The 15,314-nt window shown below is 39.0% G+C and overlaps 1 protein-coding gene across 1 annotated transcript in view; it reads right to left on the bottom strand.

The window, feature by feature from the left end:
• FLT3 (fms related receptor tyrosine kinase 3) overlaps positions 1–10,590 on the bottom strand; it is a 29,003-nt gene extending 18,413 nt beyond the window's left edge. The window contains exons 1-3 of the mRNA XM_053456071.1: positions 10,485–10,590; positions 750–844; positions 360–562 (exon numbers count right to left, since the gene is read on the bottom strand). Coding sequence (XP_053312046.1) covers positions 360–562; positions 750–844; positions 10,485–10,530 — 344 coding nt within the window. The 5' untranslated portion in view covers positions 10,531–10,590. The remainder of the gene's footprint in view (positions 1–359; positions 563–749; positions 845–10,484) is intronic.
• Between the last annotated feature and the right edge of the window lie 4,724 nt (positions 10,591–15,314).

Genomic DNA, 15,314 nt, shown 5'->3' with positions numbered 1-15,314 from the left:
AAATAATATATATATATATATATATATTAAAAATAATAATATATATATAATTATAGTAGAGTAGAGGTTGTAGCCGTATAAGTCCAGTGGTGTCAATATCAAATAACAGATGGAATAATAATACTTATTCCATCTGTTATTTGATATATAATTATATATATATATATATATATATATAATGATATATATAATATATGATAATTATTTAAGATTAAAAATTATCTTCTTTTGTGTAAGATACATTGTTATGTTATACACCACTTGTTATGTCCTGTTTACCCATTGTACAGCTCTATGGAATATGATGGCGCTATATAAGACAATAATAAATAAGAATAGTGAAGAACATTATTTCTCACGCGCTCTCTGATGATTGCATGTGATGTTCCATATCGTTCTTCCTCAACAACCAAACAGATGACACTGCATCACTTATATTCTGCAAGACTTCCAGCGACACAGATTCAAATAAATTGACTTCCACCTCCATTGCTGCTTTGTAAGCATACTGGGAAATCATATAACAGCCCAGGTCACTGGTCCTGTCTGTAGAACGGGAAACCTAGGAAATTAAAGGTATACATAATTATATACAAGACATAAAAATCATTAGAAACGTACAAATCGCAATTAGTAATTTTTACTATAAAAGCGAGTATTAGACCTTAGGCCAAGAACTTAAAAGCATCGTGAATGGGATATATTATACTATTATACAATAATAAGGGATAACGTCTTTGCATAGTTACCTGTGCCTGACTACTGATCTTTACTAAATGGCAGCTGATTGCCGGCGGCGAGTCTTGGTTTGCGGCTGCGGATAACACACTACTGATAACTGCAACTGCAAAACAAAAGCAGACACATTTCTGATAATCCCTGTAATCCAATCCTATCAGCATGGATAAATGTCTGATCTTTTCTTTCAATAAAATTTGATTAAACTCATTATTCATCCACATTTGGTATTATGTGCAAATATACATAGATAAATAGAACTGGAAAATTGATTTATGTGCGACGGGCATGATAACATTGTGCTTATATTTACATTTTAATAGAGACATACAGATGGGATCCAGTGTAATAACTCTGACAGTTCTAAGGAGCTCTAGAAGAGCGTTGGTTAAAATGGGAAGCATATCACATATAAAAAAGATATTTTTATTACTGGAGCTTGTTGTGGGGACCCTGGTTCCCTGTAGCATACTTTTTGGCATGATGTCATGTTGGGATTGGTCTTACAGTCTAGTCGCTGGTGGTTGCGCACACCACCATAGTGTCTGATGTTCCGGCTTTGTTACTCCATTCCCATTGCTATCGCCTCATTATATTATACTTAGTATTAATGAAAAAAGACCTGCAAAAGTATTATTTATTGTAAATAATCTTAATATTTCGTTAATGGACATTAAAAAGAACAGCTGTGTTCCGATTGTTTCCAAATTGTGATTGATAGAGTAGGGCCCATAAGCAGATCTTGGATGCGTGATAGCCTAGGAAGAGCAACATTAAATGGACTGCGAGTGGCCATCCTACAGTGGTCTATTAGTAAATGTGAGTAGCCAAGGCAGTATAACACTGAATGAGCGGCGAGTAGCCCAATCTATGGTGGTCTATTCAGTAAATGTGAAGTAGACCAGAGTAATTCCCACAAGTGATACATTTAAGAATATGAGAATATTCACCAAGACCAGAGAGTAATTTATAAACAGTCACAGATCTATTTTCTTTCTCAGTCTAAGTTGGAAAATGTGGCCCAAGCTTTGCTGTTTTGCATCAAGCGGCAGAATCTGGATGCTAGAAAACAGGTGTAACCCCAGGCACGTTGGCTCCTCTATATCCATACCAATACACTGGGTTTCTCTTACACACCGAGTGTCGCTTGCCATTACAGAAAAAGCTGTCATGTTCTTTAAGGGCCTGTTTTGTGTAACTGGTTTACGGCAGCACATTACGATCATAAATCATTCGTGACCAGAAATGTTGGTGCACTTCCCTTCCTGAGCTATTTTAGTAGAGGCTCTTTGAACAGCCACTACTCCAACTGGTTCTTCAGCAGGTCATCCTTCCTGTTCAGAAGATGGAGGCTGTTTCCTGTGGGAACCAGTGAGCACGCTTCATGCTACTTACAGGAAGAGAGGGACGGGTAGCGCAGCAAACCAGAGGCTATTCACTTTAACTCTTAATACCACACATCGTAGCTAACACACATATTGTGTACATTTCTTAGGACATTTCTTAGGAGGCTTCCCATCCTTATTAACTGCCTAAAAAAAATATACATACAGTACATGTTAAATTTTATCAAAAAGGCTGGGTAGGGTGAGAAAAAGGATAGCAGGCGTCCCAGCAAGACAAAACATACACAAATAAACTAGATCTGTGATCTTCTTTCCGATAAACGTTTAATCACGTAAAGACAGCGCAGAAACTTTAAAGAAGCTTTGTCTCAGTGCTGGCTTTTATGATATATGACCATTAAGTCTCACCGGCAAACATTATGAACGAGGCAACATTTTACATGATTTCATAATTGTTTCTGGAAAAGATATGGGTTTTCAACAGCGCTAACAACAGCGTTTCTAATTACCACTCTCCTACTCCGTGATCCTAAAAATCTGCTTTTATTTATGTCCTGCTCATATTAGTTTTAGCTGTTTAGATAAATTATTTCAATTTTAAAGCTGTATTCTTTTTATTTACTATTTGTTTTCATGCCGTTCCTTGTTTCCCTGGATACTGTCCGTGCCACCTTTAAATTGGGCGTTGTGGTAGCTATCCTGCTGCTTTTGGTTTTCTATAGTGCGAGCATTCCGTTCTCATTGGATTTTGGAGTCTTAAAACACATAGAATTTGATGTCAGAACCATTTGGCCTATCTGATCTACCCATTTATCCTGCTTAAGGACTTAGAGCGTAATCAGTCCTTGGTCTTGTCTTAGATTCAGAATAGTCATATGCTTATCCCATGCATGTTCTCTTACTGGTTGTACTCTCTCTATCCATTGTACAGCGCTACGGAATTTGATGGCGCTATATAAAACAATAAATAATAATAATATTCTCTTTAAATTCACTTGAGCTATGGGCCATCTAGGGTGAAGACGTGGTCCTACTGGTCTACTCATTGACTCTGATCTTCTGATGATCCTGGTAGTCTTCTTACTACATGAACATATGTAATATGTATATATATGACGCTCCTCACAGTCACATTTACAGATCTAATGGAATGTATAGCAATATAAGTATTTTTTGTAAAAACATTTAATACAAGCATCATATATACGTGTCTGTGCTTTTTATGCTTTGAAAGGAAATGGTGGCATTGTAAAGTAAATAAAACACATTTGTTTGTTCATAACATCAGCTCATGATAAGATATTAGATGCTTAGTACATTTTATCTCACAGTTTGATACATAACACTTTGGATTTTTTTCCTTTACATTTACCACATCACTGCTCTCATGTGTGACAACGGAAAAAGTCTACAATATTCGCTATATGAGGAAATGTTGTCTTAGATGTATTAAAGTTTCGATTGATGTAATGCGTGCGTCTATGCTGTTTTTTGTATCACCAATAAATGGATCCAGGTACTGCAGTTAGGTGGGGATATCACCTTCCTTCCATAATCTTAACTCTCTAGTTCTGCTTCCTTTGTTCATAATATATGTCTTGCTTTTGGTTACCCGCCAACCACATCAATTTTTGTTGTCATTCTCTTCTTTTTAATGGGTGTACCGAAGTCAAAGTTTTTCAACACATAGATTTATAGAAGCAGAGGACCACACACAGGGCCGGCCGAAGACTTAACGCCGCCTGGGGCGAAGTTTAAAATGTCGCCCCCCCCGACTTTAAACTTCGCTGACGGCATTATTCCCCCCCCCCCGGTACTTACCTTTAAACAGTCCTGCGGCGAGTCTCCCTGCTCTGCCACGGTGCCGGTTTGTAATGCTGAGCGCCGGAAATTGACGCCACTTCCGGCGCTCATCATTACAAGCCGGCACCGAGACTGAACAGGGAGACTCGCCGCAGAGGAGAGAGAGAGGGGCGCCGAGCGGGTAAGCGAAAACTACTCGGCGCCCCTCTCTCTCTCCTCCGCTTCAAAACAAACAACCAACAAAAACGCTTGGGGCGGCAAAGTGCCGCCCCTTCTAAAGTGCCGCCTGGGGCAATTGCCCCAGTCGGCTCCATTGTAGGGCCGGCCCTGACCACACAACTTAAACATCTCATGTTCTGCTCCATGTTCCGCGCCTCTCCGTCAGTCTATCCCGTTATTCCATCTATTTAATATTAATTTATAGCCTACAGGTCTGCATTTCAGTGTTTGCGTTTTTAGGTGCATTGGGTGTTTTGTATAAAACTGATTCTGGTGCAAAGTTTAAAACGTTGTTATAGCAACCAACGAGACTTATGTTTCTTTGATTGCTATGGATATTGTAACAGGTGAAAAACTTTAGAATCACTTTTTATATATAAGCCCAACAATATGAGAATGCTCAGATGGGATTACTGGTAGCCAAGCACATAAAGCTTAATCTAGGACAAACTAAAGTTTGCTCCCAAAAGAAATTCTACTAATTGCAATGAAAATAATAAACTCCAAGTCTACACTCTAGGGATTACATGTTCGGTGGGTATGTCTAGATAATAGACTTGTGCAAGGTGAGCAAAGTTGGTTTAAACTAATTTTTCACTTTTTTTTTTGACTTCGCTTGACGGCAAATTTTGTTTCCTGACCTTTCAGTTTAGATGAAATTTTGCGAGTTTTCTCATCGATGTTTCATTCACTTACAGCAGCAGCAGCATTTTAGGGCTTAGGAAGAAACCCTAGATTTTGCATTGCAGAACCACCAGCAACACTACACTAATGAATAGACTGATTTTCCCCCAAAATTGACCATTGTGATGAATTGGTTCCCTAGAGTAAGGACCTAGTTTTATGCTTTCCTCTCTAATGGTCAGAGCTGATTGACTACCTGCTTTCTTGCATGGGGCAGGCAGTAGGAGGTGATCTGCAATATGGGAAGCAATGAAAATGTTTTACTCAAACACTTACAATAAAGTTAGGATTGCTTATTTTGTTCCTAGGGGTGAAAAATAAAATGTAATACCTCTTCAAGTGAAGCCTCTAACGTTCAACCCCAATAAGGCAAAAATGTATTGCTTCTTTGGGAAAACGACTATCACTAAATTAATGGATCCCATGAAAGATCTGGCTTCTTTTTATGGCTTATTTAAGCATACTACACTATATATTTTTTTTCTTTTATGTTTTTTTTATGTTGACACTTATGTCAACATTTATGTTCAATATTATGCAAGAGATTTAAGATGCTTTTTTTTACGTTTATTTACACATAAGTTTTGTTAAGGGCACAATCCGCTTTTGTTTGTTGTATAGGTTGTTGGCTCACTTGTTGCTAAACTGCTAATTCTGTTGAGTTTTAATGTTCCAACTTTGAATCATGGCATTATTTAAGAATCTACTGTAACTGTATTACGATGATGTTTTATACTTATACTACAAGTGTTTCAGATGTTGTGAATGTTCATAATGTCATATCTCTACTGGCAGGTGAACCCATGACCTAGGCTCAACATCTGATATATTCAAACAGATCTGTTTTGATTCTTGGTCAGTCTCTCTTCAGGCCACGGATACCTTGTATGAGTCGCCCACTGAAATGACTCTTCAAACTCTCAGACAAGGCCAGAAACCCAATGAAGACTGTGTTCAAATTTCGTCACATAGTGGTAGAGATCACATGGAATGAACCTGTTCTCTGGCCTAGGCTTACTTGAATCAATTAAGGATAAGCTGGCCCAAGTAGGAATTCCAGATTCCATGGAAGACCAGATCCTCTAGGTCATTCAAACTGAATGTAGATTACAAGAAAGACAACTGAAGAGGTCCTGGAAGAACCAGGGCAGATAGGACTAGCCCAGGATCCTCTGTCATCCGAGGAAAAAACAAGAAGGCACTGCCTACAACTGTACGTCTGCTGAGATAAACCTGGTTCTCAGCTCTGATAATTTCAGCCTTACTTGTCAAGGTGGCGGAGTCCGGTATCAGGAGCAAGCTGAGTCAAACTGAGAAGCAGTCAGAATCAAGTGTCAAGTGAAACAGTTACCCATAAACATAATGAAAGTCGAGAATCAGGTCAGCCAGGATCTGTCCAAGTCAAAGGGAAACAATTTGAACGGGATAATCTAGAAACCAGGACCTAAAGCAGGACAAACCAAGTGCACACAATATCCACTATCCTCCCATGCGCATGTGTGACATCCTAGCCATGTAGATCGGGGGACTTGCGGAATCATGCATGCAAGCAGTTCTAGCCCCATGACAAGAGCAACTCCATGTTCCTGCTAAAGGAGTGAGGAGGAGGCCTACGGTATGGAATACAAAGGACGGTACCTAACACAACAGAGGCTGATGCATTTAAATATGTATGAGAAAGGCATAAAGCTATCTTGAATCTAAGACAAGACCAAGGACTGATTAAGGTCTGAGTCTCTACATCAAGAAAAACAGATTCTATCATTAAATTATATGTTTCTATCAGATAGATAGATAGATAGATAGATAGATAGATAGATAGATAGATAGATAGATAGATAGATAGATAGATAGATTCATTGGTTGTTGTGCTATTGGAATGAAAGTTTGCCTTTTTTTCTTCTCTGGGCCACAATAACTTTTTTATTGTACTTGAAATGAATAGGATAATCTCATAAACTATTTTTTTCAGTAATATAGACTGATGTATGCGTAGCTGTGGTGGGACCACCTTTTATGGTACACACAGATCTGACAAAACCATAAAGTAAAATATAAGCTTAAACTTGAAGAACACATTTTAAAAAATACCTAAAATGTGACAGGTGTTTTGTTTTTTGGAAAGGAGAAGGAACGCATAAGCAAAGAAGAACTGAAAATAAACTAACTTCCTTACTTGATGGCAAAGATTATATTTAGTTCTAGACTGGAATAAGACAGGAAGGAAACAAGGAGGTCTGTTTAGTGGAATGAATCATTTCCAGTTACCTACCACTTTTCATTCTCCTAGAACCATGCCAATGTCTTTAGCATTTGACATTTTACCTAAGCAAATTACATTTTTATAAATAACAAAGTCATTTTAAGGTATTATTGCAGAGGCAGTCATGCACATAGAAACATAGAATTGATTAAGGATCGCTTTATGCATATCTCGTCTAGGACATCTTCGACACACAATCATACCAACCAAACATTTTAGGTCTCTAAATATGGGACAACCTAGTTGGGTGATGGGGCTATAGGCAGAAGGGGGTTAATAGATGGAAAGCCTGGGACAGGGGTGGAAAATTGGTACACGTGGGAGCTATCCACAACATTTCTTCATACCACTTTTTTGTCTGGTTAGTAGTTGAGGTCAACTACACTTCAGAAAAAAAAAGTATAATTAAATGTGTTGCTTTGTTACAAATGTAGCCGGCATGCTGTATGGGAAAATTTCCTGTTCTTTTAAAAAAAAAAAAGTGAAAAAAAAATGTAAACTAGTAATTTATAAAACGCTTTAAAAAATTGTATAAATTTGATTAAGAAATAGGTCTTCAGTGGTAATTTTCCAAATAAAAGCTTACTAGGTCGATTTGTACTGGTTTGTCGCCCAGCATTGTTAAGGTCTTCTTCCTTATTATGGAGAGGGGTATGTGTGATGTCACTGATTCTAATGCCTGCTGAGGTCGGTCACCATGTTAATATTTCCGCAACCAACCACTTTTTAAAAATAACGTGATGTTTGGGTACTTTTTTAATGTTTTCATACTTTTGCATATTCGCTCTTTACTATTGAACATTACAACTTAATGTAATGCATGAACACTCCACAAGATGGCAGTGTCTCTTCAACAGCAGAAATGACAAGCAATGAATTTATTCAATACATTTAATTCTGACCAATTCTAACTGGATCCCCTTCTACTTGTTTCTCTTTTCGATTGTGATTAACGTAAGCGTATTTAATATAAGTAACTTAATAACAGTTTGTTATCTATAAAAAGTGGTTCTGGTGCAAACTTTGAAACTTTGCCAACCATTTAAATCATGTATTTTAATATTATGTAACTTAATCGCAGTTCTGCAATACCTGAGCATTTTTCTGAAAGGGTCCTTTATTAAGTGAAATGTAAAATAAAATGCCATCGGGAATGGACAAACCTTTTACTCTCCAGTTTCTGCAAACCACAACTCCCATGATACCTAGTCACCGCTTTATGGGCGCTTGTGTGACTCTTCAAATACCAACCCCTTAATAATCCATCAGAAAGATTTTATTTTAGCAACTCTCTAATGGTGGTATCCAAATGGACCTAACAACCCTCTCTGGTTGATTTCCTGCGCTGTTACTGTAATCAAGTAGGTATTTCAACAGTTATAAATGAGTTTGAGACTCTTTCACCCTGGGAGTGAACATGTTCTCTCTGATAGTTCTGTATATTCATAGGAGTTCTTGTCTGGAATGTTAAAAGCTTGTCCATATCTGCTTTATGGTACGCTTCAGGGTTTTGATAAGCAAGTGAAAGCTGGCACCTTCTGGCACAGGAGGGCAAGTAAAGCCCAATCTCCTTGCCCTCCCCAGTAACAAACATATGCACTAGCACACATATTTAATCTAACACATACACTCACAAAACCACTGACATGCACTTACACATACACACTCGCTCCCTGGGACGCCCCTGTTCCTAAATTCAGCTCATACACACTGAATATGCACTATGGTAGGTGTTTCAGACGTCAGTCCTTAAAGGTTGCACAAAAGAATAGCTCTAGACAAAGCAACAGACCCCCAACATGCCTGGCCCTGCTGGTTTGTCCCTTGCAAATAATCTCCTGCCACACAGTACCTGCAATCCCCAACTTGGACTGCCTGCTTCAGTTCTGAACCGCACAGATAGCGAGGCTACCACTCGGAGGTCACAAGAAGAACCATACAGGACAGAGAGATCAGTGGACTGAAAGACATCCGTAGACTGGTCGATTTTTAAAACATATTTGTTAATTACACATAGAAGGCTAACCATAAAATTACAATGAACCCTCTTTAATACCCATATAGAAGGATATGCATCGTACAGTTCTTTTTGGCAATCATGGGCTGATGACAGCTCACGGAGGACTAAATTCTAAATAAGAAGAAGTTTGGACCATTGTCACTCCAAACAGCATTCCTCTGAATTTGTCCAGCTGGACCAGGTAGTATACTTCCCAAATGTCCCTTTTTGGGACCCTTATCTGGATGGGGCAGATGTTCTCTCTCCTCCCCAGATGGAATGTTTGCTGATTATGAGTATATCACTGTGCTCTACAACTTGAAAACAGAAAATCTGTTTATAAAGTAAACTGTATAGAAAAATGCATTATTTTATTCTAAATATCTTATGGAATTACTTTAATAGCTATGGGTATGTAACAAAAAGTTTTAGTAAAAGCCTGCCCCATACATCTCCAACCACATCCCCTAAAAAGTCTCAATTGACCATTTGAAATATTGAGAAGTATGGACTATATTGGCCATTTCTGTCCATGGACACATAAACATATTACATGCTGCTGACCAATGCGTGTAAAAGGCTATTCTTCAGTATGTCGGGTGCGTAACCGATTTCCTTCTATGATAGCATCGACATGTAAAAATGATACGTGTCCTTGAAAACATGACATGTGCGGTCACCATGTTCTACAAGATTATACATCATGTATTGCAGGACAGCACTTTACATGAGCTCTATGAAGTCCTAGTCTTAATGGCTAATGTGGTCATCATAAGACCTGGCCGTGTGTTCACAGAAGTAAAACCTATTTTGTGAAGTGCAGCTTCCTCTTTAAAACCCCGTAAACATAAAGCTTCCAAAGTATGGGATTATTGTTCTGAGAAACCAGAAGGTAGAAATAAGGAAGTTATGTTATGGAAGACATTATTGCCTGTCACCATAACTCGCTTTGATGCTTTGTCAAATAATATTGCTTATGCAGGTCAAAACTAGTCTTTTTATTACTTTTTCCCCCTTCTTCAAGAAGCTAGTTCTTATTGATAGTTGTTTCACGACTGTTATGAGGCGTCATTTGTATTCGGAAAAAAACTTTGTAAATTGTAGACTCATTACACGCTATGATCACAAAACTCTTACAGATTAGAGCTGGGATTCTTACACTGGTCTTCAGGGACAACCAACAGCCCTGAATGTAGGACTGCTCATATTTTATCCAAAGATCTATTGTCCTAGAGGGCAACAATGACTAATGAATATGAAGCGGAACTTAATGCAGCTCATATTAACAAAATCCCCGTGTCTCATTAATGTAATTGTCATCCATGGACACCTCATGGGTTGACTCATTTAATATGAACACCGTGTCTCCTAAAGACGGGCTATATGAGATACTTGAGGCCTGAGAGAGGCAAGGGGCAAATATATTTCCTACCTTGCAGCCAAACCCAACCGTTGGGAGATTTCTTCTGTCCTTGCATGTCGTCAGAACCTCGTTATCCAGACAATGTTTTCAGGAGCTTTGAAGAAGTGCGGTATTATTACCCCTAACAACGTCTAAAGCTATGTGTGCAGTCACAGCTGCTTACCTTAAGTCCTCCTTTCAAAACCACAAACAAACTTCTCTATTTCTAAGCCTCTGGGGTCTGCCTGTATGATATATATATATATATATATATACATATATATTTCTACACCAAAATACATCAATGTATTTATACGTAAGAGTGAGTTGTGAGTTAACTGGAATGAGACGAAAAGCCTCATCTCACTGCGTAAGTTATACATTATGAAGGGCATGGAAAATGAAAAGTTAAGAGGAAGATATGTTGCCATGTTCTGTTTTTATTTGATATAGATAATTAATTATACCATTGATAATTTGCTAATTGACCCAACAGAGAAATATAAAAACCCAGAATAATGCTATTTGATCGTTGTTCCCCTCCATTCATTTCCCTGAGTATTATATTTATATTTGATTCTAATGGTTACCAAATCATCTTCACTGGAAAGAGGATCACAAAAGAAAAAGAGCAGAGTAGTTTATCTGCGCATGGGTAAGAAGTGCTACCATATCCACAGATAAAGTTTAGGGCCTCTATCTATGGAATAATAGAGCAGAAACCCATGGAAATTTGATACATGTTTACTGTAGTGTTGTCTATATATTTTATTGCAAACAATTAAGGAAAAGTGCAATATTCTTGAATTAAATAGTGTTAGGAATATCCACCTAGATATTTCTGATTATTATCTGGGGAAGCAGCGCATTTATGTCCCCCTCCCCCCCGAAAAACACCTATCGCTGCCTATAATTTCACACTTGTGAGATTAGAAAATAAAAAACAAATGAAATTATGTAAAATATTATCCCTAAATAAATGAATTATTCGGATGAGAAGGCTAGTTTGTGGACATGCAAGCATATGATCTCAATTACAACCTATAACATTTTCTGAAACAATGATTTTGCTTATGTTAAGGTTGTGTGTTCTAGAGAAGAAGATCTCAATTACCGTCTGTCTGCTAACAATATGCAGCAGGAAGCATTTAATCTGCTGACAATTTTGGAAAATGTCTAATTATCTCAGTGGGCATCTACAGATTGCTGAATAAGCAAAAGCGATACCTGTAACAGCTGCATTATTAAAACTGAACCCGAATCCCTGGGATGTAGTCCATACCTCTTACTGCCAAATCCAAGCATTCAACAATTACAGTTACAGTATTGGAAGAGTTTCCAGGACAGTCTCAACACCTACCTCTGTGCCCACCATCCTCACTGCTCAGCACAGCATTATGAAATCATATCCTGGTGCTCCACTGCTTCGGGACATATGGCATCATTTGGATAAGTTGTTTTAGTTCTTAAGTTCTTTAGTTCTTAATACTTAATATTTGAAATACACTCACTGCCCACATTATTAGGTACACCTGTTCAATTGTTAACACAGATAGCTAATCAGCCAATCACATGGCAGCAAATGCATATAGAAAATATCCAAGTGCGCGGCAGTTGTGTGGACGAAAAATCTTCATGTCAGAGGTCTGAGGAGAATGGGCAGACTGGTTCGAGATGACAGTAACTCAAATGATCACTAATTACAACCAAGGTATGCAGAATACCATCTCTGAACGCATCGAACCTTGAAGCAGACGGGCTACAGCAGCAGAAGACCCCACCGGGTGCCACTCCTGTCAGCTAAGAACAGCAAACTGAGGCTACAATTCACACAGGATCACCAAAATGGCACAAGTTGCTTGGGAATGAAGTTGGCGCTGGCAAGCTGTTTGTGGACAATGTGGCACTGAAATACTGTTTGGATGCAAAGCTGGCACTTTGGGATATTTTGCTTGGTGCAGTCGGTGGAGGGCCTGGGGCAATATTTGCACCAAAACCCTGCATTTTTTAGTTGCTCCCATGGACAAACAAACTGACTTCTTGTGGTAAATAGCAGTATGGCTCACTATTAATCATCCAGCCAGACATTCTGACTAATGAAAGTCTATGTAAAAAAAAATCAGGTAAGTGTTGGAAAAAAAAGCCACCCAAAATATGACATGACTGACAACAACGGCAGCCTCCAGGTTTGTAGATAAAGGAAGTTTATTGGAATTAAATTAGATAAAACAGGGTTTTGTCAATGCTAACCTACATCACTGTGAACAGCACTGGATTTATCCCTCAGGAATGGGATATTTTAAACAGATTTCTGTATTGATGTATTTGAAACTAATTCTAAAACAATTTATTTTGGGTGGAATTAGCGAAAACCTCAAGAAACCAACTCACAAGCTCTTTGTGCCACATGACTGTTTTTTAAAGTAATAGGAATAACGTTTGTAATGCTCTATGTACCGTATTTGCTCGATTATAAGACGAGGTTTTTTCAGAGCAAATGCTCTGAAAAATACCCCTCGTCTTATAATCGAGGTCGTCTTCTAATTAGACCTCAAAAAAAATGTCTGCTGGGGCCAGGCTGCTTACCGGTGCTTTGGTCCCGAGCAGCGTCTCTTCTATTAGCAGCAGGAAGCTAGCAGAGTGTCACATAATTCTGCCTCCCCCTCCTTCCTCTTGGGGCGGGGCCAGAGAAGTTGCTCGCACAGCCGGTAGTGATGGGAAGTTCGGATCATTAAAGTGAATCGGATCATTTCGATTCGTTCACTGAAATGATCCGATTCATGATCCGGATCTTCGGATCACTCAGTGTGTCTGCACGGAGTTACTGTTTTCCAGTAACTCCGTGCAGGCACACTAACGATTGGCCCCGCCCCTTTCATTATGAATCCTCCCCCCTGCCTCCAGTGATGTCAATGAAGGCAGAGAGTCGTTCAAAGATTCGGATCTTACAGGGATCCGAATCTTACAGTGATCCGGATCACTGTAAGATCCGGATCATTGTAAGATCCGGATCATTGTAAGATCCGGATCTTTGAACGACTCTCTGCCTTCATTGGCATTCTAATCATTCAGAGAATTTCACCATACTGTTATAAATAATACATTAATAATCACTGCCCCCAGGATTTACATTCCCCTTTACCTGCAACTGCACCTTAAGCTAACTTTATTAAATTAATTAAATTAACCCTCACCATTAAATTAACCCTAAACACCCCATCAACCATGACTGCCCTAAAATTAACCCTTAACACCCCATCAACCATGACTGCCCCTAAAATTAACCCTTAACACCCCATTAACCATAACTGCCCCCAAATTAACCCTAAACACCCCATTAAGCATAACTGCCCCTAAATTAACCCTAAACACCCCGTTAAGCATAACTGCCCCCAAATTAACCCTAAACACCCCATTAAGCATAACTGCCCCCAAATTAACACTAAAGACCCCATTAAGCATAACTGCCCCCAAATTAACACTAAAGACCCCATTAAGCATAACTGCCCCCAAATTAACCCTAAACACCCCATTAAGCATAACTGCCCCCAAATTAACCCTAAACACCTCATTAAGCATAAATGCCCCTAATTTAACACTAAAGACCCCATTAAGCATAACTGCCCCCAAATTAACCCTAAACACCTCATTAGGCATAACTGTCCCTAAATTAACACTAAAGACCCCATTAAGCATAACTACCCCCAAATTAACCCTAAACACCTCATTAAGCATAACTGCCCCTAAATTAACACTAAAGACCCATTAAGCATAACTGCCCCAAATTAACCCTAAACACCTCATTAAGCATAACTTCCCCTAAATTAACACTAAAGACCCCATTAAGCATAACTGCCCCTAAATTATCCCTAAACACCCCATTAAGCATAACTGCCCCCAAATTAACACTAAAGACCCCATCAACCATACCGATTTATTAGGTAATTTATCTGGAGTACATGCAATTAACTTAGGGGCAGTTATGGTTAATGGAGTATTTAGGGTTAATTTCAGGGGCCGTTATGGTTAATGGGGTCTTTACGGTTAATTTCAGGGGCAGTTATGGTTGATGGGGTATAAGGGTTAATTTTATGCTGATGACTGAGGGTTAATTTAATTAATTTAATAAAGTTAACTGTAGGTGCAGTTATAGGTAAAGGGGGGCAAACTCAGGGGAATCTAAATCCTGGGGGCAGTGTGAACATTATTAATGTATTTATTTATAAAAGTATGGTATCAGTGATATTCTCTGAATGATTCGAATCTCTGTAAGATTCGGATCCTTGTAAGATCCGGATCCCTGTAAGATTCGAATCATTCGACTCTTCAGATCATTCGACTCTTCGGTTCATTCGACTCTTCGGTTCATTCGAAACTTCGGTTCATTCGACTCTTCGGATCATTCGACTCTTTGAACGACTCTCTGACTCTATGAGTCATCGTTCCTGTGTGAATTAATGAGCTGTAACCTGACCCCAGAGTGCTCTGCAGATGACTCACAGCTCTAGGATCAGGTTACAGCTGCACGATTCACAGACTGAACCGCTACAAACGAATCGTTCAGTCTAGTGAACCGACTCATCCGGATCACTAAAAAGAACCGGATCAAATGAACGATTCGTTCATGATCCGGACATCACTAACAGCCGGGCCCCTGCAGGAGTCTGCAAGTGGGAGATCTGCAGTTCAGGTAACAGGGTGGGGGGTTTGAGTGTGTGTGTGTGTGTATGTGTGATTAATGGAATGAATGAGTTTTTAAATGTTTGTGAATGAGTGTGTGTATGATAGCATGGATGTGTAAGGGGGGGGTGGTAGCATGGCATAGGGAGGCTGTACTCAAACTCCTATCATCCCCAGGTT

This window comes from Spea bombifrons, chromosome 2 (assembly GCF_027358695.1).
Source record: "Spea bombifrons isolate aSpeBom1 chromosome 2, aSpeBom1.2.pri, whole genome shotgun sequence".
NCBI classification, from domain to species: Eukaryota; Metazoa; Chordata; class Amphibia; order Anura; family Pelobatidae; genus Spea; species Spea bombifrons.
This window is presented reverse-complemented; position numbering and strand designations above follow the sequence as displayed.